The sequence below is a fragment of the Podarcis muralis genome, chromosome 14 (genome assembly GCF_964188315.1).
Source record: "Podarcis muralis chromosome 14, rPodMur119.hap1.1, whole genome shotgun sequence".
In the NCBI taxonomy this organism is placed as follows: Eukaryota; Metazoa; Chordata; class Lepidosauria; order Squamata; family Lacertidae; genus Podarcis; species Podarcis muralis.
Genome location: NC_135668.1, coordinates 50,777,071 through 50,801,307, shown reverse-complemented (window position 1 = coordinate 50,801,307; position 24,237 = coordinate 50,777,071). Strand labels below are relative to the sequence as shown.

Genomic DNA, 24,237 nt, shown 5'->3' with positions numbered 1-24,237 from the left:
TTTATCACTAAACCTACACCACTGGTGCTTTTAATTGCCGTCAGGAGGGAGCGACTGCATTCCAGTGGCAAGGCTGCCTTGGTTTCATTTGGACTTCAACCTCCAGCTATCTCCAGGGCTCAGCTGGGATTGCCTCTCTGGAGTCATTGGGCAGAAATGCACCTTAAGGCTGGGCTGTGGATTAAAAGCACATGGCTTCCCTCCAGAGAGTCCTGGGAGCTGAGTTTTACTCCTTGCACAGCTACAGTTCTCAGCACCCTTAAATGGCAGGCCCCAGGATTCTTGGGAGGCAAGGGGAGATAATCATGTGCTTTCGATGTAAAGTCGTACCTTGGAAGAAGGGTTTGGATTTGATATCCCGCTTTATCACTACCCTAAGGCAGTGTTTCCCAACCGGTGTTCCGCGGCACACTACTGTGCCGCGAGACTTTGCCTGGTGTGCCGCGGGAAAAATTGGCGGCGGGGGGGGGGGGAATAAAGGGAAAAAAATTTATTCCCCCACCGCCAGGCGTGGGGCTGGGGCGGGGGAAGCCCGAGCTTCCCCCTCCCCCAGAACGGGACCCAGAGCCATGCCGAAGCTGTGCGCAGCTTTGGCAAAGCTCTGGGAGCTTGCGGGGCTGGGGGAGGAGGAAGCCCTCCGCCAGCCTCCAAACCATGTCGGGAGACAGCGGGATGGCGCGCTGCGCCTCTCCCACTGTCCCCCGAGTTTGCGGGGCTGGCGACGGGGAGGAGCAGGCTTCTCCCCCCGCCAGCCTTCCAGCCAAGTCGGGGGGCAGCGGGAAGGGCGCGCTGCGCCTCTCCCGCTGTCCCCCGAGTTTGCGGGGCTGGCGACGGGGAGGAGCAGGCTTCTCCCCCCGCCAGCCTTCCAGCCAAGTTGGGGGGCAGCGGGAAGGGCGAGCTGCACCTCTCCCGCTGTCCCCCGAGTTTGCGGGGCTGGCGACGGGGAGGAGCAGGCTTCTCCCCCCGCCAGCCTTCCAGCCAAGTCGGGGGGGAGCGGGAAGGGCGCGCTGCGCCTCTCCCGCTGTCCCCCGAGTTTGCGGGGCTGGCGACGGGGAGGAGCAGGCTTCTCCCCCCCGCCAGCCTTCCAGCCAAGTCGGGGGGCAGCGGGAAGGGCGAGCTGCGCCTCTCCCGCTGTCCCCCGAGTTTGCGGGGCTGGCGACGGGAAGGAGCAGGCTTCTCCCCCCGCCAGCCTTCCAGCCAAGTCGGGGGACAGCGGGATGGCGCGCTGCGCCTCTCCCGCTGTCCCCCGAGTTTCGGGGCTGGCGACGGGAAGGAGCAGGCTTCTCCCCCCGCCAGCCTTCCAGCCAAGTCGGGGGGCAGCGGCAAGGGCGTGCTGCGTTTCTCCGCTGTCCCGGACGGCTTTCAAAAGCCTGCCTTCAAAAGCCGTCCGGGACAGCGGAGAAACGCGCTGCCTTTCTCCGCTCTCCCGGGAAGGCAGGCAGGGGGGAGCAAAGGCTTTCGCCCCCGCCCGCCTTCAGAAGAGGTCCAGGACCTCTTCTGAAGGCGGGCGGGGGGCGAAAATCTTTGTCCCCCCTGCCTGCCTTCCCAGGGGCTTTTAAATCGCCCCGGACAGCGGAGAAGTCCTCCGCTGTCCCGGGCGATTTTAAAATGCCGCCCGCCAGCATTTTAAGATTGCCCCAGACAGCGGAGAAGTCCTCCGCTGTCCCGGGGTTTTTTAAAATGCTGGGGGTGGGAAGAAAAGCCCTTGTCCCCCCCCCAGCCTTCAGAAGAGGTCGGGGGACAGACTGCGGGGAGAAATCAGGGTGGGAGTCACGACCGTGAAGCAGGGCTGCCAAGTGTGGCAGAAGAGGACACGGCCGTCGCACCTGTCCTTAGGTAGGAGCTTCTTCCGTGTCGACCTGCTGCCCTAAAGTCTTGGCTTTTTTCTTGGCTTTTTGGCGGTTGGCACAGAAGGAAGGCAAGGGGGAGGGGGAAAAATTGAAACTTACACTTTCGTGCGTCCCTCCCGGCGTGACGCTGCGCGCTGACGTCACGGGGCTGTAATGGTGGTGTGCCTCGATATTTTTTTCATGAAACAAGTGTGCCTTTGCCCAAAAAAGGTTGGGAAACACTGCCCTAAGGAGTCTCAAAGTGGCTAACATTCTCCTTTCCCTTCCTCCCCCACAATAAACACTCTGTGAGGTGAGCGGGACTGAGAGACTTAAGAGAAGTGTGACTGGCCCAAGGTCACCCAGCAGCTGCATGTGGAAGAGCGGGGAAGCGAACCCGGTTCCCAAGATTATGAGACTACTGCTCTTAACCACTACACCACACTGGCGTATCTGTTCTAGAAGTCCATTTGACTTCCAAAACGTTCGGAAACCAAAGCGCAGCTTCTGATTGGCTACAGAAAGCTCCTGCAGCCAATCCGAAGCCCCTTCAGACGTTCGGCTTCCAAAAATCGTTCGAAAACCGGAACACTCACTTTCAATTGTTTGGGAGCTGATTTGTTTGGGAGCCAAGGCATTTGAGATCCAAGGTACAACTGTACAGGGTGTGTACACAGCCACGGTTTCCGTTTTGAAGATTAAGCCCAAACACCTTATTTGACTTGGCAGAAGATGGTCATTGATAGCAGGGCAGGAGGGATTTGCCTGCTCTTGTCTAAAATGCCAATAGCTGTTGTCAGAGCTGCCCCAGGTCCCAGCTCACAGAAGACCAACGCCAGTCCGTTGCTATATTAAATAGTCTTTATTGAAGTTCAGTTTCTCATTTACAGCCACGGCGCGCAGCTCTACGTCTTAAACCCTAGACCGCCAAAGCTCCGTCTGAGTCTCCTCCCCCCAGACACCAGTTTAAGACCCTAGCCTTGCTCCACCTCTTTCTCTGCTCCCTCTTCCTCTGGGTCCGCCTGTCCGCCGGGGTTTTCCCCTTTCTAGACTCTTCTGACGCTGACTCCCCCGAGTCTTCCCCCTCCCTCCGGCGGGCTTTAGGACCTGGTTCCCAATCCGGGCTTCCTGCTGTCCCGCGCGCCTGTACATTTGAACTTGGCGCGCGCGCCCAGCCTGCCACCTTCCTTCTGACCATTATACTGCTCCTGTCGCTGCTCCCCTCTTCGGGGACGCTAGCTGGGCCTGACTCCTCCTCCCTGCTTGCCGGAGGAGACGCTGACTCTGACCTATGGGACTCTTCCCCCCCACTACGCTCCGGTGGGGAAGCTGGCCCTGATTTCCAGCTACTGCTCTGGGAGTCTCCGCTGGCCCCCTGCTTCTGGTGTGTCCCCCTTGGGACCCCCCTTGCCCTGGCCATCGGCGCCCCCTTCTGGGAATCTTCTGATTCACTGGAGAGGCTCATGGAATCTCTCGGGTCACTGTCATTCTGCCCTCCGCTGCCCTCAGATTCTTCCCCTTCGCTCTCCATTTCCTCTCTCCCCTGCGCCTCTGCTCCTGAGCCCCTGACAGCTGTTATGTAAGAGTAAGGCATAAAGAGAAACTGAGCGGCTACTAGAACTTTGCCAAAAAAAGAGGACACCAGTTTGATGGATTGATTTAGTTTATTTAGTTTATATAGGTGGGGCACCTCCCTGTTTTGCTTCACTTTTATGCACAAGCAGGCAGACTTTGGCAATGGTTCAGCGTGGAGGTTTAGAGCTTGGCACTAACAGAAGACTTAGGGTGCTAACAGGCATTTCCCTGTTTTTATCAAAAAGTGTACAAGGTCGCAGGATATGGAATAGAAGGAATGGGCAGACTGAACATTAGAATCATTGCGGGTGCAAGATTGCAAGAACCTCAAACCAGCTGGAACAGGCCAGGGCCCACCTAGTCCAGCATCCTGTTCTCACAGTGGCCAACCAGACGCCTGGGGGAAACCTGCAAGCAGGATTCGAATACAAGACCAACTCTCTCCCTTCCTGTTGTTTCCAGCAACTGGGATCCAGAAGCATTTCTGTCTCTGAAGGAAGGTGAGGACAGGTGACCTCACCTAGGCCCGAAGTCACCACCCCCCCCCCAAGCAGGCTCAAAGCTTCTCAGAGCTTTTCAAAATCATTTTTCTCAGCAGCTAAAAGGCATTAGCTAAGCATCAGAAACATTCTGCTTGCTGTAACTAAAAAGATTGCAACAAGGTAGAAAACAGAGCCCATTGTCTTCTCAGGCCTTTCTCAGAACCACATTGCAACTTGCTTTCTCTCCGGGAACCATGCCAAAGCACAAGAATGAAACAACGGGAACACTCTGAAAACCCCCTCACCCCCTTTCCCGCCAAGAGTCCACAATAGTCCCAAGACAGCTTTCTGTACATGCTCAGGAACCTCAACATGGGGCAGGACTCCTGAGGGAGGAGAAAGGAGGAGGGAACTGGAAAGGGGTATATATGCTTGTGCACATGATTGTGAACTCGTGCAAGCTTTTGTGGACTTATCACACTTGCTCCTTCTACCAGTTCATGGATGGTAGAAATAAAAGCCTTTTCTCCGAAACTATTCCTTGAGTGTCTGTTGACTCCTACTTCCCTTTCCCAGGCGCAATATTTTTCCCACCCGAGGGCAAAGCCTCATAAGGCTACATCTCCACCTATATGGGGGGGGGGGTGTAGATCATAGTCCTCATGGCTAGTAGCCATCAGTAGCTTTCTCTTCCATGAATTTCTCTCATCTTCTTTTAAAGCCATCCAGGTTGCTGGCCATCGCTGCCTCTTGTGGGAGGGAGTTCCACAGTCTAACTGTGCGAACAAGACCTTTCTTTTATAGTCCCAAATCCTCAAACTTTCTGCTTCAAGTCGATGAGCTCTAGCATTAAGGGAGCGTTTCTCTCCACGCTTTTGCCACGTTAATGCAAAGTTTAATAACCTTTTAAAATGTTGCATTTTACTTGAATTTTCTCTAAAACAAAAGAAAAAAGAAAAAAAGGCCCAGATGCTGCAGCCTTTATTCTCAGGGCAGTCATTCCATCTCCTTTATCATTTGAGTGGCCCTTTTCTGAACCTCCTCCATCTCTATGATACCCTTTTTGAGGTGAGGCCAGGGCCGGATTTAGGTTTGACGAGGCCCTAAGCTACTGAAGGTAATGGGGCCCTTTCTATGTCCAGCTGTCTTTTGTGAACAACAAATTGTCGCTGTTTTTTTGTGTTGAATATATGCTATATGGTAATTTATGAACCTAATAGGTTTCTAAACTAGTTCATGCAGAATGTAGGCACCCTATATATAGAAATAAGCAAACCAGTGATATTTGAGGGAACAGGCTAGCAGGCGGGGCCCATAACTTATAGTCATAGGAGCCCACACAACACAAAACGCTGTTGCTGTATGTAGGTTTTATTTTATTTGTTTTTTTATCTAATATTTTGGAAATGTACATCCAGGGTTTTTTTCCTTTAATTTTTTTGGGGGCCCCCAAGAGAGTGGGGCCGTAAGCTACAGCTTGTTTAGCTTATACGTAAATCTGGCACTGGGTGAGGCCGCAAGAAACACACACAGTATCCCAATTGCAGTTGTACAATTGTATAACTCCTTTACGATATTGGCAGGAATTAGTTGCACAGAGTTATTTGGATCCTTGGCTGGGGTCCTTTGCAACAGAACGGTCCGTTGCTAAAACCCATCTGGGCTTTAAACTCCTTGCCTTTTGACATGCCTCGCAGGCGCCGCTTAACGCCTAACGCAGTGCAGGCCTAAACAGATGCCGATTCCGTCCTCTTTCGTCCGCCGAGCCCGGCCATGACTGAAGGAAGCGAAGTTCCACAGTGTAATATATTTCCCATCAGCGGCCGACAACCTATTTATTATCCCGCTTGTAGAGCAACATATGCTAAACCCTTATTACAAGAGATTCCTATAAACGGCGTAAAGGATTAATAATGCATTTATAACACAACTTTGCTTTTTAGTATGAAATGATCTATAAACGCGTAATAAATGTTTTATAATGTTTTTGTAGCCTGTTATAAATGATGGATGGGGGGGAGGCTATAGATGCCGCATCAAATATTAATGGCGCATTGTTTGCGCCGTTGCGCCGCTGCAGTTCGGGAGCCCATTAATAATAAAGCGCACCGAGACGCAGGAGAGGGAAAAGGAGAAAAGTTGCGGGCGGTGGACGGCGAGCCATTTATAACGCCATCTATAATCCTTACCGTAAAGTAAATGCATTGTCCGGTGACCGCTGATGTAGACGGAGGGAATGTGGTGAATTATTTGTAATGGTGGTTATATATTAATGTATATTATCCATATCGTGCCCATAGAACTGTCATCAATATATTATATGGCATGTATTATTAATAATTCCAGCCCAATTTATGAGCAGCAGCTCTGGCAGAGGGGGAAATAAGCCTTAACTCTCCTGTTTTGCCGCACCGTCACCCGGGAGCGACGTAAGTTTGTTGGGTCTTCCCCGACATTTCCTGCGAATCAACAGCAAGGGTTTCTCTCTCTGAGACACACACAGCTCCCGCCAGGATGCCAAATGCCAGTTTGGCATGGAGTAACGTGACAAACCTGATACATGACCAGTTAGGGGACATTGCTCATCACTTAAATGCTGCCAGCACTGTAGATAGCATTTCTCAGCGTGAAATAAGAAAGAGAGGTCCCTGCCCCAATGAGCATACACTCCAATCTCAGAGCAGCAAGAGACTCCAGGGGTTCCCACATGCACCCAGGGTTTGGTTGCCCTGGAATGACGGTCAACGGAGACTGCGATGTCTTTAGGATATATGGTTTTATTTACACATATGTACCATCTGATCATGGGATGTGGGCGGCGCTGTGGTCCAAACCACAGAGCCTAGGGCTTGCCGATCGGAAGGTCGGCAGTTCAAATCCCCACGACTGGGTGAACTCCAGTTGCTTGGTCTCTGCTCCTGCCCACCTAGCAGTTCAAAAGCACACCAGTGCAAGTAGATCAATAGGTACCGCTCTGGTGGGAAGGTAAACGGCGTTTCCGTGTGCTGCTCTGGTTTCACCAGAAGCGGTTTAGTCCTGCTGGCCACATGACCCGGAAAAACTGTCTGCGGACAAACGTCAGCTCCCTCAGGCAGTAAAGCAAGATGAGCTCCGCAACCCCAGAATCGTTTGTGACTGGACTTAACTGTCAGGGGTCCTTTACCTTTACTATCTGAGCATAGGATGGAGAGGCTTGCAGCATTAATGCCCCAACAGATCTTGCTTGCCCATTAATGTTCCAGGCAATCCCCCAAGCTCACAGCTTTGGGTCCAATACAGAGCGAGACATGCCTCTTATTCTCCAGCTTCCAGCATCAGCCCAACTCTCAAATACAACTCTCTCAAACTCTGTCCCCCTTGGCCTATTGTTCTCCATCCATCATTGGCTTGTTGTTCTCTCTCTTTGGCCTACTGTTTGTCCAGTGGGGTGGGAAAAGGCTCGCTCGTCTGTCCCTATGGCAACCACTTTAAACATGTAAATGGCAGTACTTAACTGGGCAGCCAGTGCCATTCCCTTAACAAAGGAACAAGTTTAACCAGTTCAGCAGCTTCTTCTACTAGATTCTGAGTCTCACTGGACACGAGATCACAAGTTTGGAAGGGACCCGGGGTATCATCCAGACTGACCCCCCCCAAAAAAACCCCCCATAACAATTTAATGTTAGACTTGGGAAAGGTCTAACTAGCAAATGGCAAAATCATGGAAACAGGGCAAGCTGACCTTTAGAGGAAAACAAAAATGAAAAACAGAAGTGAATTTGATAGGCATGCCCATCACTTTTCACTTCTCACTGTAATTATTTGGCACTTGCTAATGCTCACCTGTGGACACGGGTGGTGCTGTGGGTTAAACCACAGAGCCTAGGACTTGCCGATCAGAAGGTCGGCGGTTTGAATCCCCACAACGGGGTGAGCTCCCGTTGCTCGGTCCCAGCTCCTGCCAACCTAGCAGTTCGAAAGCACCTCAAAGTGCAAGTAGATGAATAGGTACCACTCAGGCGGGAAGGTAAAGAGTGTTTCCGTGTGCTGCTCTGGTTCGCCAGAAGCGGCTTAGTCATGCTGCCCACATGACTGTACGCTGGCTCCCTCGGCCAATAAAGCGAGATGAGCGCCACAACCCCAGAGTCGGCCACGACTGGAACTAAAGGTCAGGGATCCTTTTACCTTTACCTTAATGCTCACCTGAATATATGAATTGCCTCTCCGTTAGAACACAATGTCTTCAAAATTGTCTGTCTGAAGTGATTAAGCTATGATTTCTCATCCATACATGGTCCATACATTAGCCAGCAAGGAGTGAGCTTGTGTGAACCAGCCCAAAGAAGTGAGTTAGATTTATTACAGTCTTCTTCAACCTTAGATGTTACCGCATTACAACTGGACGAGGTAACTTTTAGGAGGATTTGCAGCTGGTTGACTGAGCCCATTGTTGTTCAACATCTTTACAAATGACTTGGATGAACGTATTGAGGGGGTGCTCATCCAGTTTGCAGATGACACCAAACAGGGAGGGGTAGCTAATGCTGCAGAAGAGAGAACCGGGTTTCAAGATGACCTTAACAGATTGGAGAACTGGGCTAAAACTAACAAAATGAATTGCAGTCGGGACAAATGTAAGGTTCTGCACTTAGGCAGGAAGAAACAGATGAGGGATACCTGGCCTACCAGCAGTACATGTGAAAAGGATACAGGGGTCTTAGTAGACCACAAGCTTAACATGAGTCAACAGTGTGTGTAGCAGCAAAAAAAGCTAGTGCTATTCTAGGCTGCATCAAGAGAAGTATAGTGTCCAGGTCAAGGGAAATAATAGGTAAAGGTAAAGGTACCCCTGCCCGTAGGGGCCAGTCTTGACAGACTCTAGGGTTATGTGCTCATCTCACTCTATAGGCCAGGAGCCAGCGCTGTCCGCAGACACTTCCGGGTCACGTGGCCAGCGTGACAAGCTGCATCTGGCGAGCCAGCGCAGCACACGGAAACGCCGTTTACCTTCCCGCCAGTAAGCGGTCCCTATTTATCTACTTGCACCCGGGGGTGCTTTCGAACTGCTAGGTTGGCAGGCGCTGGGACCGAGCAACGGGAGCGCACCCCGCCGCGGGGATTCGAACCGCCGACCTTTCGATCGGCAAGCCCTAGGCGCTGAGGCTTTTACCCACAGCGCCACCCGCGTCCTTAAGGGAAATAATAGTACCACTCTATTCTGCCTTGGTCAGACCACACCTGGAATACTGTGTCCAATTCTGGGTACCACAATTTAAGAAGGATGTTGACAAGCTGGAATGGGTGCGGAGGGGGGCAACCAAGATGCTCAAGGGTCTGGAAACCAAGCCTGATAAGGAACGGTTGCTGGGTAAGTTTAGCCTGGAAAAGAGGTGACTGAGAGGAGATATAACAGCCATCTTCAAATACTTCAATAGCTGACATATGGAAGGTACAGCAAGCTTTTCTCCTTCTCCAGAGAGGGCAAAACTCAAAATAATGGATTCAAGTTACAACTTCCAACAAAACATTAAAAATACAATAAAACGGCAGACATTAAAAACTTACCTGAACAGGGCTGCCTTCAGGTGTCTTCTAAAAGTCAGATAGTTGTTTATTTCCTTGACATCTGGTGGGAGGGCATTCCACAGGGCGGGTGCCGCTACCAAAAATGCCCTTTGCCTGGTTCCCTGTAACCTCACTTCTCGCAGCGAGGGAACTGCCAGAAGGCCCTCGGAGCTGGACCTCAGTGTCCAGGCAGAACGATGGGGGTGAAGACGCTCCTTCAGAAAGGAGATGCTGACTAAACATCAAGAAGAACTTTCTGACAGGAGGAGCTGTTCAACAGTGGAACAGTCTCCCTCGGGAGATGGCAGATTCTCCGTCCCTGGGGGTTTTAAGCAGAGGTTGGATAGTCCCCTGTCATGGATGCTTTGGTTGAGATTCTTGCGCTTCAGGGGGTGGGAAGAGATGACTCTTGCAGACTCTTTAACACTACAGTTCTATGATTCCCATCAGCCTCAGACAGCTTGGCCAGGGCTGATGGGAGTTGCAGTCCAGCAACATCCAGGAACCCAAGGTTGAAGAACACTGAGAAAGTGCAAAGATAAGAAGGTAGAAATCTGATGGAACAACAGCCCCCACTGGCTTTCTAGCTGCAAATGCGATCTGGCTAGCATCTCAGAAGGCTGGGGGAGAAATGCGCTTTCCTGAACTGGTTCTGACAGAGGATTAACCCAACAAATGCATGCTGGCCCTGGCCTCCCCTAGTCAGGTTCCTGCATGGAATCATGGCCCCCGACTCATTTCACATGTTAACAAAGACTCTTCCACCATTCCATGTTTCACCATAATCCATAGATCATTTCCGAGAGGCGTACGTCGCCTTCTAAAGTCTTCATCTTTCCACGGGGCTGACATGAGATTTGAAAAAATCTCCGCTGACATTTAAGCACATGTTTGCTTGGCTGCAATGGGATTAGGCGGCTGTTTCTGCTGGTTGTCGACTGTGAAGTGGGAGGAATTTTTCAATAAAAACAGAGCTTTTTATTTTTATTTTTTAGCAGAATAAAACTTTATTTAGAATTTGACAATAACAAAGAGGGGGGGAAACAACCACGGTGGTTGCTACATCAAGTCATTACGATTAACCAGTTTTAAATATTTTATAAATACTACTAAAGAAATTACATAGCATCACTTTGAATTTACTGAGGTTTTCATAATACACTTTTATCACTTTAACTTTTTCTTAACATATCAAAAAGAGAAAGACCAAGAAAGGAAACACAAAAAGAGAGAAAAAGAAGAGCTTTTTAAAGGTATGTACGTAGTTCATTTAGCCATTGTTAACAAGCAAATCAGGGACGCGGGTGGCGCTGTGGGTTAAACCACAGAGCCTAGGACCTTCCAATCAGAAGGTTGGCGGTTTGAATCCCTGCGACGGGGTGAGCTCCCGTTGCTCGGTCCCTGCTCCTGCCAACCTAGCAGTTCGAAAGCACGTCAAAGTGCAAGTAGATCAATAGGTACCACTCTGGCGGGAAGGTAAACAGCGTTTCCGAGCGCTGCTCTGGTTCGCCAGAAGCGGCTTCGTCATGCTGGCCACATGACCCGGAAGCTGTACGCCGGCTCCCTCGGCCAGTAAAGCGAGACGAGCGCCGCAACCCCTGAGTCGGCCATGGCTGGACCTAATGGTCAGGGGTCCCTTTACCTTTACTTAACAAGCAAATCAGCCATGCCCGTTGCCCATAACACTGATCAGCGAATCCCTATTTGGGGGTAATGTGGGGTGTGTGTGGGGGGGTGTTCACAACTGCAAGGAGTATGGTAGCGACTGTCACCTGTTTATAAGGCAAAGGGCTGTGGCTCAGTGGCAGAACATCCGATTTGTAGACAGAAGGTCCCAAAGTAGGGCTGTGCCTGAAACCTTGCAGCACTGCTGCCAGCTGGAGTAGGCAGTTCTCAGCTAGATGGACCAGTGGGTTTGCCTCAGTAGAAGCTTCCTGTTGTCCGATCTTCCCAACTCCTTTTGCGTTGTAAGCAAGAAGGCTGGAAGTGGTCTCTGTGCAGGTGGGGAGGGTGGGCCTTGCACCTCCTTCCTCGCTACCTGCCCTGGCACACACACACACCCTTTCTGTTTGGGTTCGGCCACCCTCAGGAAACCCTTATTTGTTTTGGCAGACCTTTGAGGGGAGTTTGGGGCCTCCTTGGCGAATTAAAACCCGGCGGATTGCTGGGTCCGGAAGGCATCCTCTTAGAGCAGGGGTCAGCAAACCTTTTCAGCAGGGGGCCGGTCCACTGTTCCTCAGACCTTGTGGGGGGCCGGACTATATTTTGGGGAAATAAATGAACGAATGCCCCACAAATTATCCAGAGATGCATTTTAAATAAAAGCACACATTCTACTCATGTACAAACACCAGGCAGGCCCCACAAATAACCCAGGGATGCATTTTAAATAAAAGGACACATTCTACTCATGTAAAAACACGCTGATTCCTGGACCATCCGCGGGCTGGATTGAGAAGGCGATAGGGCCGGATACGGCCCCTGGGCCTTAGTTTGCCTATCGATGTATTAGAGAGAATCTTTAGAAAGAACTCAGATGCAAAAACCGCTTATCTCCTTACAAAAATATGTAATTTGTCCCCAAGATCGGCTTCCAAACTTGAGGACTGGTAAGTGGCCAATGAAAAAGTTTTGTTTTTTTTAAGTGGGGAATTTCCAGGGGGAAATCACAGGCTGGTTAGCTTAGTGTCTGTTCTGGTGAAATGGGTTGGAAAGCATTGCTGTTGTTGTTGATTAAAGATCTCCTTGGTTTGCAAAAGCACACGCCTTGACTCTTTTTTCAGGATTTCTCACAGACCAGTGACATTTGTTATGAAACATTAGTGCTCAGTACAGTATAAGGCTGGGGAAGAAGAGGGGGGAGAGGAAGGGGGAGGGGGTAAGGCTTATATTCTTTTATATAGTGTACTTGTGGGGTGGGGTAGTGTCAGCCTTGGTTGAAAAGCATTGTTAAAGATACTATTTGTAGTTGTTGGCAACCGTCTGTTTCAGGAGATTTCTGCGGGAATCCCAAGGAGACAAGAGCAGTCAAGTTGTGCATCCACAGCAGTGACCAGAGGAGGAATGACCGCTGGGAGGAGCAGAGAGAATAATCGCCCTGGTGCATTTGCAGCAGCACAACTGGACACTTTCATGTGTCCCGGCTGCAACAAAACATGTCTCTCCCCTACAGCCACGGCAGGCGCTGTAACTCTCCAACAGTTTGACTTTAGCCAGGAAGGAGCACTTCTCCATTGTCTCCAGAGGTGCAAAAAACAGAGGATAAGAGCAGAGGCCCTCTTATGGATTAGGAACTGCTTAAGAAGTGGGTGGCGCTGTGGGTTAAACCACAGAGCCTAGGGCTTGCCGATCAGAAGGTCGGCGATTCGAATCCCCGCGACAGGGTGAGCTCCCGTTGCTTGGTCCCTGCTCCTGCCCACCTAGCAGTTTGAAAGCATGTCAAAGTGCAAGTAGATAAATAGGTACCACTCTGGCGGGAAGGTAAACGGCGTTTCCGTGTGCTGCTCTGGTTCGCCAGAAGCGGCTTAGTCATGCTGGCCACATGATCCAGAAGCTGTACGCCGGCTCCCTCGGCCAGTAAAGCAAGATGAGCGCCGCAACCCCAGAGTCGTCCATGACTGGACCTGATGGTCAGGGGTCCCTTTACCTTTACCTAAGAAGCAGGAAGCCAAAAGTAGGAATAAATGGACAGCTCCCCCAAGCCGAGCCCTGTGTTTAAAAAAAACCAATCATAAATGATCTAGATCGTTTTCCTGTTGGAAAACAGGATTGGGCTGGACGTCCTACAGGACTCTAGGAGCTTACTTTTGAGAAAGTGCAATCAGGATCCGACCGCTCGCCCCACCATTGGGAATCCTTTGCAGGGACCCGATCCTCTCAACTGCGCCAAGCGCGCCTTACTCCAGAGTAAGCATGCATAGGATCAGGACAGGACACCCCACTGGACCACTCCGGAGAACACCGGAGAGTAATCACGCAGAAGATCGCCGCTGGAGGCCCGACAGCAGCGAGGAAGGGCAGAGCGGGGAGGTCCGGGAGGCGGAGTTCGGCTCGTCTCGTCCCGCTCCCCGCCCTCCTGCGCTCCAGGCTCGGCCATTGGCTCCCCGGCTCCCCCCGCCGCCGAAGTTTTCCTTTCCCTCCCCGCCTCCTCTTTCCCACAGATCCGGAGGCTGGAGTTTCTCCGGCTTTCCCGGCAGAGCCTCCCCGACGCGATCGCTCCTTACGGGGCTCCCTCCGCCCGGCCGCCCGCCCGCTCCTACGGGCGCCTCTGGGGTACTTTTTGGAGAGGTCGCGCGTCTTGGCGCACGTCGGAAGCGCCGCGGCCGCTTTCCGTTCCACCGATCGGGAGCGGGGCTGGATTTGCGCCGGCGCTGCTCTTCCCGGGCGCCGGATTTGGGGAGGGTCTCTCGCACAGAGTGCCCGCCCCGCGCCCCACAACAATTTGGCACATTTTGGAACGCGCGACGTGGCTGGCCACCAGACGTTGCCCCGCTGCTAGACACGTGTGCCTGGGATTTCAGACAGTTTCGCCTGCAGCTTTCCTCGCCTCGCCTCCTGCTATGGAAAAAGGAGGGCGCGGGGCGACTTGGGGGGCTGGATAGGGGCGGGGAGAGCTTTGGACGGCGGCGCGCTTCGGAAGACCGCCAGCGTCTCCAACCCTGCGCTGAGCAGCCCAGAAGCCAAGGCGAGCGGCTCTGAACCGCTCTCTCCTCCTTCTCCATCGCTTCCTCGTATTTTCATCGCCCCCCTCCAAGATGGCAGCTATCCAAGCTCTCCAGCAGTGGTGCAAGCAACAGTGCCAAGGATACAGGGATGTCAGCATCACCAACATGACCACTTCTTTCCGGGACGGCTTGGCCTTCTGTGCCATCCTTCATCGCCACAGGCCGGATCTCATGTGAGTTCTACAGAGAGAGAGAGAGCTGGGGAAGGGGTTGTCTTAGGGTCTCACCCCCTTGCAATTAAAGACTTGGTGTGTGTGCAAAGAACCCTTGCAACGCGCTGGGGGCGATGAGGGCAGGATGGCAAGTTTCTGGCAGGTAGAGCTTTCAGAGGGGGGTCTGCTGGAATAGCTAAGTGGAACACGGGTGGCGCTGTGGGTTAAACCACAGAGCCTAGGACTTGCCGATCAGATGGTCGGCGGTTCGAATCCCCACGACGGGGTGAGCTCCCGTTGCTCGGTCCCTGCTCCTGCCAACCTAGCAGTTCGAAAGCATGTCAAAGTGCAAGTAGATAAATAGGTACCACTCCGGCGGGAAGGTAAACGGCGTTTCCGTGAGCTGCTCTGGTTCGCCAGAAGAGGCTTAGTCATGCTGGCCACATGACCCGGAAGCTGTATGCCGGCTCCCTCGGCCAATAAAGCGAGATGAGCGCCGCAACCCCAGAGTCCGTCACGACTGGACCTAATGGTCAGGGGTCCCTTTACCTTGACCTTTACCTCCATGGACAGATGCAGTCTACCAGAGACTTAAGCCAGCATAGTGCAGTGGTTAGAGTGTTGGACAAAGGCCAAAGTGACCAGGGTTCCCTTGGCCATAAATCACAGAATCATAGAGTTGGAAGGGACCCTGAGGGACATCTAGTCTAACCCACTGCAATGCAGGAATACTCAGCTGTCCTATACAGGGATCAAACCTGCAACCTTGGCATTACCAACACCACACTCTAACCCACTCTCAACCTGGTCTACTTCACGGGGCTGTTGTGAGGATTAAATGAGGAGGCAGGGAGAACCATGCAAAGGCAGGATATTTAAAGCAAATAATAATAATAATAATAATAATAATAATAATAATAATAATAATAATATAGGTGGTGTCAGTTGGAGGCAACTTCTTCATGTCTCCAAAAGGCAGGATCAGCTGGGGTTTGTGGTCCAAAGTTGTTCCTACGTAAGATGAAATGTCAAAGTGCTCCGATCAGAAAATATGATGCAGGGATATCTCTCTCTAAGTAGTAGTAATTGCTGATGTTTTGGGGACCACAACTCCCATCACCCCCTGGCCATTTGCCATGCTGGCTGGGGCTGATGGGAGTTGGAGCCCAACACCTTATGGAGGGCAGCAGTTTGCAGGAGGCTGCTTTGGCCCATAGAGTTTCACATTCATTAACCTGTAAACATCCAGGTTGATCCAATAAGCTTCCTTATCAATCTGCCTTTGCTCTGAAATCATGTTCCAATGTCCACCTCTGTTTGTGCCTTCCCTTTTCAAGCGAAGTGGGTGGCGCTTAGTGAGAGAAGCTTTCTTCCTCTGTTATGGGATGCCGTCCCCTGAGGCTCACCTGGCAGCATCACGGCTTTCTTTTAGGCGCCAAGTAAAAAAACCCCACACCTTTTTGTTTGCTCAGCCTTTTAAAAAGTTCTTTTGCACTTTTAAAGTGTACTTGCCTGCTCCTTCCCCCTCAGTTTCGTCTTGTGTGCTTAAAAACAGACAGACAAACAAACAAGCCTGTATCCTGCCCTGGAGTCAATCCGGATGAAGGGAGGTTTTAAAAACATGCTCATTCATTTTGTCCTGACAATCCGTACAACAACCCTGCGAGGTAGGGGTGGTATTAGTGCTGGCTGAAGCCCACAGGGTGGCTTGCCAATTCAGGACAGAGGTGAGATCTGAACAAGTTTTTTCACCTAAAAGCAAAAGTGATAATACAGAGTTGTCATTGCTAGTCATTGCTGATTGCTTTTACCTTCATGGATTTCTGCAATCTTCTTTAAAAGCCTTCCAAGTTAGTGGCCGTTATCACATTTTGCAGTAGGGAACCTCACAATTTAACTATCCGCTATGTGGATAAATTATTTTTGTCTGTCCTGAACCTTCCAATGTTCAGTTTCTCTGGATATCCTCTAATATTCTGAGAGAGGGAGCAAAACTTTTATCTATCCACTTTCTTCATGCCATGCATAGTTTTTATAAACTTGTATCTTATCCCCTCTAACTTGCCTTTTCACTAAACCAAAAACTCCCAAATGCTGTGCCTTTCCTTGTAAGGTTGTTGATCCATCCCCTCGATCATCTGCATTGCCTTTTCCTGAGCTTTCTCCAACTCTTCCGTCTCCTTTTTGGGTTGAGGTGACCAGAACCCTACACGGTATTCCAAATGCAGTTGCACCTGAGATTTGCATCATGGTGTCACGATACCAGCATTTTTCTTTTAAGATCTTTTCCCTAATGATCCCTAGTGTGGAATATCGATAATTTTGGTTGCCCTTTTCTGAACCTCTACAATCCCCTGGTTGGCTCAGTCGGTAGAGCACGAGGCCCTTAATCTCCGGGTCATGGGTTCAAGGCACACGCTGGGCAAAATATTCTTGCATTTCAGGGGGTTGGACTAGATGACCCTCATGGCCCCTTCTAGCTGATGGTCCAATCAGCTGATTGGCAGTCACAGCAAGCCCTGGTGAGATCAGCTGCAATAGGGAGTGCCTGAGTGGGGGCTGCACAGCACAGCTTGCCTCTCCCATTTCAGCAAGTTCACCCCCCCTGTTTTGCCCTAGATTCACACTAGGGTTGCATGCATTCCCCCAAAGCTAAAAAGTTCACCGTTTGTCTCCCGAAGCTTCAAAATTAATTCAGATTGGCAGTTGCCGCCCACAAAAAGCAGGATGGAATTCCAAATAATAAATAACAAAATTCAGCCCCTCCTCCTCCATTTATTCCAAGTAAGTCCATTGCAGGAGCAAAAGGATTAAGAAGCAAAGGAAAAGGAACTTTCTTCTCTTGGGAGTTAAGAAAACTAAGAGGTTTTCCACAGGCCTGTCGGGGGTCCACTATATCACCCTCCACTCCTGCAAAACCAGGGCCAGACAAAGGAATCGCTCACAACCAAACTTCGCCCACCGGATGACGCTATCCCTGTTGAAACCCCAAACACACATGATGAATGAACTCAGAGGTTATGCATGACTGTCTGAGCCACTGTGGCATAATGTGCCCTTGTCCCACTTCCTTCCATGTGGCTGACTCTGACGAAGGAACTGGTGGGAAATGAGAAAGGAGACAGCTGAGCGGTTGAGCTGCATCGCTGCTTCTACTCAGCCCTCTCCTCTCTGCCTTCAGCACCAACAGGTCAAAGAATCGTAGAAATGTTGAGTTGGAAGTGTAATAAACAAAAATCTGCCCTTATTCCCTTATAGGGAACGCAAGAGCCCTTATAGAGTCCTTTGTAGGTTCTCCATAGGCCGGAGAAAAGAACAGAGGCCAGCCAGAGAATACTGAGAAGCAAAGCAGCTCGTAAGCCTGAGCTTTATTGATCTGTTGCAACAGGGTGCTCCCCTCACACGCAGGAGGACAGAGGAGGAACCCAGAACAAAGGTGTGCCCGCCCTTATATAGACAATTTAAATTGCCTTCCTGGAGCTCAAGACCACCCCTCCATACATCATACCTACATCACAGAAAAGGCGGTCTACAACAGAAATCGGAGTGTGTTGTTTATCTCCTGTCTGGCAGGTTATCTGATAATGCCTTATCTGGTTGCCTTTCCTGGTAGTCTGGCCATTCCTTTGAGATGGTGATTTCCCAATTCCTGAGACAATGGGAATGTTCTCTGATCCCCTCTCTCCTTGCAGAGAAAACATTTGGTCAGTTTGGGAGTCAAAATGGTTTCAGGACTGTCTTCCTGTGCTGATCTATGTACGTGCTTGGTTGGTACATTTATGAACATTTATTATATATATAAGACCTTAAAGTTTTTATTTCAGAAGGGACCCCCAAATGTCATCTAGTCCACCCCCCTGCAATGCAGGAATCTCAGCTAAAGCATCCAGGACAGATGGCCACCCAACCTCTGCTTAAAAACCTCCGAGGAAGGAGAGTTCATCACCTCCCGAGGGAGGTTCTGCAGTCAGACATCTCTCACTGTTTAAATCCGCAGATGGATTCAATAAGTTTTGCTCTGTTCTTAAGAGCCCATCTGATTCTGGACCTTTGCAATGGAGCCTTCCTGGAAAAAAGCCAGGATTCTTGTCCCATATCCTTTCTCTTGATTGCATCTGTGTTTAAACAGTGTTTATTTCTCAGCAAACAGACGCTAAACTTACCCCTTGGAATGTGGAGGCTAAAGCAAATAGTTTAGATGGAAAGCCTGCCCGCCTGTTATTGTTTTGACTTGCTTTGCTCACAGGTCTGACACATGTTTGGCTGTTTATACATCATCCACATCCTTCTCAGGAAAAGCAGGCGAGAGGGTGAGGGGTGGAGGAGTGAAACGGTGATTTGCACATAACATAATTAAAAACTGTTAAAAAAACACAACACGATTAAAATCCCAGTGAAGCATAGTGTAAAAGGCCCCTTTATCTATCTGTCGGATCAAAAGTGTCTTCAGCTGTTTCTGGAAAGTGCCTGTTGAATCTTGACAGGAATACTCTAGCCGAGTAAGATTGTCTTCCATAAACGCGGTTTTAACAGTGAGTCCGCAAGTGACTGTGGAGGCCAGTTCTGGATCCACATGTCCTTCCACAGTGGGGACATAGGTTTCCGGACAGGAGTTGATCACAGTGAGGGTTTGCCAAGCGTGCCTTCCTCTTAGCACGTTTCTCCCTTGCGTCCTGAGTTCCAGCATCTTCAAAGCCCATGACACCTTTGGTAAAGGCCGTTCTCCAATTGGAGCGCTCGCAGGCCAGTGTTTCCCAGTTGTCGGTGTTTATACTACATTTTTTTAGATTTGCATTGAGAGAGTCTTTAACCCTCTTTTGTTGACCACCAGCATTACGCTTTCCATTTTTAAGTTCGGAATAGAGGAGTTGCTTTGGAAGACGATAACCAGGCATCCGCACAACATGACCAGTCCAACGAAGTTGATGTTGAAGAATCATCGCTTCGACACTGGTGATCTTTGCTTCTTCCAGTACACTGGCATTAGTTCGCCTGTCTTCCCCAGTGATGTGTAAACTTTTTCGGAGACACCACTGATGGAATCTTTCGAGGAGTTGGAGATGGCGTTTATAAGTGGTCCGTGTTTCAAAAGCATGGGAACTGAGCGCTTCTCGCCTGTGTGGCTTCTCGCCTGTTCAATACGACCAGCAGAAGCTGAGTCAATTCTGCCCACTGGTCTGATTTGCATAATGGATATAGAGGGCAAGATATATATTTTTTGTGGGGAGGAGACTTTTGGGTGAACTTGAGCAGGATTTTGATGCACGCATATCTCTGGTGTTAATAGGGAGTGGGCTTTGGTGGGGCGGCTTCTGTGACCCTCTCTATGCTGTTTCTTAAGTTGCGGTAAAAGATCATTTGCCAGCTTGCTGCTCCCCCAAAAATCGTATTTTGTTCTGTTACCTCCCAAAAGCTCCAACAAGCACGGGGGGTGGGGTGGGGTGGGATTTGTGGTCCAGAGCACCAGGAGGGCACCAGGTTGATGAAGGCACCAGGTTGCTTTGTAAACAAGCATTTTGGTTTCCCTACGAATGTCCCAGTCCTCATACACTCTGCACTTCGATCGGAAGAAAGCTGTACTTGCATAGCTGAGGTGATCATAGAATCATAGAATCATAGAGTTGGAAGAGACCACAAGGGCCATCGAGTCCAACCCCCTGCCAAGCAGGAAACACCATCAGAGCACTCCTAACATATGGTTGTCAAGCCTCTGCTTAAAGACCTCCAAAGAAGGAGACTCCACCACACTCCTTGGCAGCAAATTCCACTGTCAAACAGCTCTTACTGTCAGGAAGTTCTTCCTAATGTTTAGGTGGAATCTTCTTTCTTGTAGTTTGGATCCATTGCTCCGTGTCCGCTTCTCTGGAGCAGCAGAAAACAACCTTTCTCCCTCCTCTATATGACATCCTTTTATATATTTGAACATGGCTATCATATTACCCCTTAACCTCCTCTTCTCCAGGCTAAACATGCCCAGCTCCCTTAGCCGTTCCTCATAAGGCATCGTTTCCAGGCCTTTGACCATTTTGGTTGCCCTCCTCTGGACACGTTCCAGTTTGTCAGTGTCCTTCTTGAACTGTGGTGCCCAGAACTGGACACAGTACTCCAGGTGAGGTCTGACCAGAGCAGAATACAGTGGCACTATTACTTCCCTTGATCTAGATGCTATACTCCTATTGATGCAGCCCAGAATTGCATTGGCTTTTTTAGCTGCCGCGTCACACTGTTGGTGATGCTGAGTTTCGTCATGAATGTCGGCCCTTGTGGAAAGTTAACTCCCCAGGCAGGAGAAGTGACTAACACTTTCCAACATTACACCATTGCGTTGGATTTGTGACACTGTGGAGGGGTTGTTTTGTGCTTGTTGGTGCAGCACTTTGGTTTTTGGATGTTGAGCAATAGGCCAAGATTTCCATAAGCTTCTGCGAAGATATTTAGGATGGTTTGGAGGTCATCCTCTGAGTGTGCACACACTACGTTGTCATCAGCATACTAAAGCTCTATGACGGAGGTTATGGTAACCTTATTCTTTGCTTTCAGCCTATTCAGCTTAAAGAGCTTTCCATCTGTTCAATATATTATTTCTACTCCGGTGGGGAGTTTCCATTTGACAAAGTGTAGGATCATGGCGATGAAAATAATAAATAGAGTTGGGGTGATAACACAGCCCTTTTTAACACCTGATGCCACCGTGAATGGTTCACTGAGAGCTACTGTTATCTGTGATTGCTGCTGTCATATTATCATGGACGAGCTGAAGTCATTGCCTCCAATGTTTGACATGCACACACTGCAAATCTACCTTAAGAGCGGAGTACTGGGAGCAATTCACATACTTTTTCCTGATAATCTTTACAGCGACCCTGCGAAGTAGACCAGTATGATTATTCCCATGTAGCAAGGGAGCTTTTTAAGATGCTCATCTTGCCAACAAAGATCCGTATAGTTAAAGCTATGGTTTTCCCAGTAGTGATGTATGGAAGTGAGAGCTGGACCATAAAGAAGGCTGATCGCCGAAGAATTGATGCTTTTGAATTATGGTGCTGGAGAAGACTCTTGAGAGTCCCATGGACTGCAAGAAGATCAAACCTATCCATTCTGAAGGAAATCAGCCCTGAGTGATCACTGGAAGGACAGATCCTGAAGCTGAGGCTCCAATACTTTGGCCACCTCATGAGAAGAGAAGACTCCCTGGAAAAGACCCTGATGTTGGGAAAGATGGAGGGCACAAGGAGAAGGGGACGACAGAGGACGAGATGGTGGGACAGTGTTCTCGAAGCTACCAGCAGGAGTTTGACCAAACTGCGGGAGGCAGTGGAAGACAGGAGTTCCTGGCGTTCTCTGGTCCATGGGGTCACGAAGAGTTGGACACGACTAAACAACAACAACAACAAAGCAAGGGAACTACAATTCCCAGATTTCCTTGGGAAGAGGGATTGGTTGTTGAACCACTCTGGGAACTGCTACTTCTTCTTTCTCCTTTGGCGATCACTCGTAGCCAATTAAGATTGTCTGCAGCTGTGCGAGGGCAATAGAGGGGTCTCCCAGCGACTCTCAGCACCCTAAAAAACCGCAGCTCCCAGGATTCTTTGAGGAGCTGACCTGAAGCCGATTTGTGAGCGGAGGAAATAAAAAATCTATTGTGCTGAGGATCTAGAAGAAAAGTGAGTCTTCACTGAAACCGTAGAGAAGGCAAAGAACTAAGTACTTTCCTGCCTCTGTCCTGGGTCAGCGGCGCCTGACCCAGGAGAGGCGGCTGAGCTCCTCTGTATCTCCATATCTTCATAACCTTCATTGGGGGTTTTTAATCAGAGGTTGGATAGCCATCTGTCCTATAAGATCGAGTTGAGATTCCTGCATTGCCGAGGGTTGGACTAGATGACCTTTGGGTTCCCTCCCCAGTTCTAGGATTCTATGAAACCACAGCTGTTTAAAGTGGCATCAGGTGCCAAGTGGCCTTTGTCTCTTCATTATTTACCCTCCTTTTCCCCTTCTCATGTATCTCTTCCTGCTTCCTGCCAGCCCCACCCACCTCCCTCAGGCATTTCCTTGAACTTCTCTCCCTCCTGTTCTCTTCCTGGCCAGGGAATCAACTTTCCTTTCAAACTGTGGCAGCGGGAATCCTTTTTTCACTGCCCTGATGTTGTTCTGAGGATACGGGATTCCCCTCCCTTCTCCCTGCTTTCCCTTCATTTCCACTCCAGTTTCATTACTAATTGCCTCTGTTAATCTAGCCAGTTCAATATACTCTAACAGTTTGTCTTGCCGTTCCTTTTTTGTTGGCACAATTTCTTTTTTCCAGTTTTTAGCAATTAGGATCCTTGCCGCTCCTGTGGCATAGAAGAATATTTTCTGATCTTCTCTTGCTATACCTGTTATCCCTGGTAGAAAAGCTTCTGTATTTTTCATAAAGTTTTACTTAAACATTTTTTTAAGCTTGTCATATACAGTGGTACCTCAGGTTAAGTACTTAATTCGTTCTAGAGGTCCGTACTTAACTTGAAACTGTTCTTAACCTGAAGCAGCACTTTAGCTAATGGGGCCTCCCTCTGCTGCCGCACTGCCGGAGCCTGATTTCTGTTCTCATCCTGAAGCAAAGTTCTTAACCTGAAGCACTATTTCTGGGTTAGCGGAGTCTGTAACCTGAAGCATATGTAACCTGAAGCGTATGTAACCCGAGGTACCACTGTACTATATTCCAGAAGCTTTTGATTTTTTTCACAGGTCCACCAAACATGTATAAGTGTCCCCTCTGTTTTACCACACCTCCAGCACAGATTTGTTTTTGTCTTACACATTTTAGCTATTTTGGTAGATGTTAAGGACCATCTATAAAACATCTTAGGGATGCAGGTGGTGCTGTGGGTTAAACCACAGAGCCTAGGACTTGCCGATCAGAAGGTCGGCGGTTTGAATCCCCGCAACGGGGTGAGCTCCTGTTGCTCAGTCCCGGCTCCTGCCAACCTAGCAGTTCGAAAGCACGTCAAAGTGCAAGCAGATAAATAGGTACCGCTCCGGCGGGAAGGTAAACGGTGTTTCCGTGCGCTGCTCTGGTTCGCCAGAAGCGGCTTAGTCATGCTGGCCACATGACCTGGAAGCTGTACGCCGGCTCCCTCGGCCAGTAAAGCGAGATGAGCACCACAACCCCAGAGTTGGTCACGACTGGACCTAATGGTCAGGGGTCCCTTTAACTTTACTTAAGGACCATCTATAAAATATCTTGATTAGATTTCCACTCCAGTTTCATTACTGCACCAGGCAGGTCTCTTTGAACTCCCGTGCCTTTAATAGTTGTGTAGAATTTGGAGGGGGCACTTTTATTATGTGCTGCTTCTCCCCTTTCCTACAGCGCTTGCAAAAATTTCCTTTTTTAAGCAGCTGTGAAATGATAGAGGAGACCGCATGCCCTTGAGGAAATCGCTTGGCTTCTACTGAGTGGGGCTTTTTGCATGACAGGCAGAAATCAACAGGTCAAGCCTTTCCCAGGATGTTGATATGGTGATGCTGGAAACTTGCCACAGGAATGTGGGGGTCAGTGACTCAGGGTCAGCCTCAGACCCCTTGTCCTTCCTTGCCCTGAGCTGAGATGCGAGTAGGGGCAGGATCCTTCGGGGAAGCGGAGGACAACCGAGCAACTGTTTCCAGCTTCTCTTCATCTGTGTTGTTTGCATGTACAGGAAAGGATAAACTCACATTCCAGCAAAGGGCAGTTCAGAAAACTGGAGAGCAACAGTAGCAATGTGCAAACGTCAAGTAAGATGGACTAGTGAATTCAGTTTGTGCTCTATGTGGGGCGACCTTTGAAGGTGACCTGGAAGCTACAACTCATCCAGAATGCGGCAGCTAGACTGGTGGCTGGGAGCAGCCGCTGAGACCACATAACACCGGTTTTGAAAGACCTACACTGGCTCCCAGTACATTTTTGAGCACA

The 24,237-nt window shown here is 49.9% G+C and overlaps 1 protein-coding gene across 4 annotated transcripts in view; it reads left to right on the top strand.

The window, feature by feature from the left end:
- The first annotated feature begins 13,553 nt into the window (after positions 1 to 13,553).
- MICALL2 (MICAL like 2) overlaps positions 13,554 to 24,237 on the top strand; it is a 47,179-nt gene continuing 36,495 nt past the window's right edge. For 2 of the 4 annotated variants that reach the window (XM_077918705.1, XM_077918704.1), the window contains exon 1: positions 13,556 to 14,327. In XM_077918705.1, the coding sequence (XP_077774831.1) occupies positions 14,185 to 14,327 (143 nt within the window). In that variant the 5' untranslated portion in view covers positions 13,556 to 14,184. Of the gene's footprint in view, positions 14,328 to 24,237 lie in introns of all 4 variants that reach the window. The other 2 variants (XM_077918706.1, XM_077918707.1) reach the window with 2 other exon arrangements.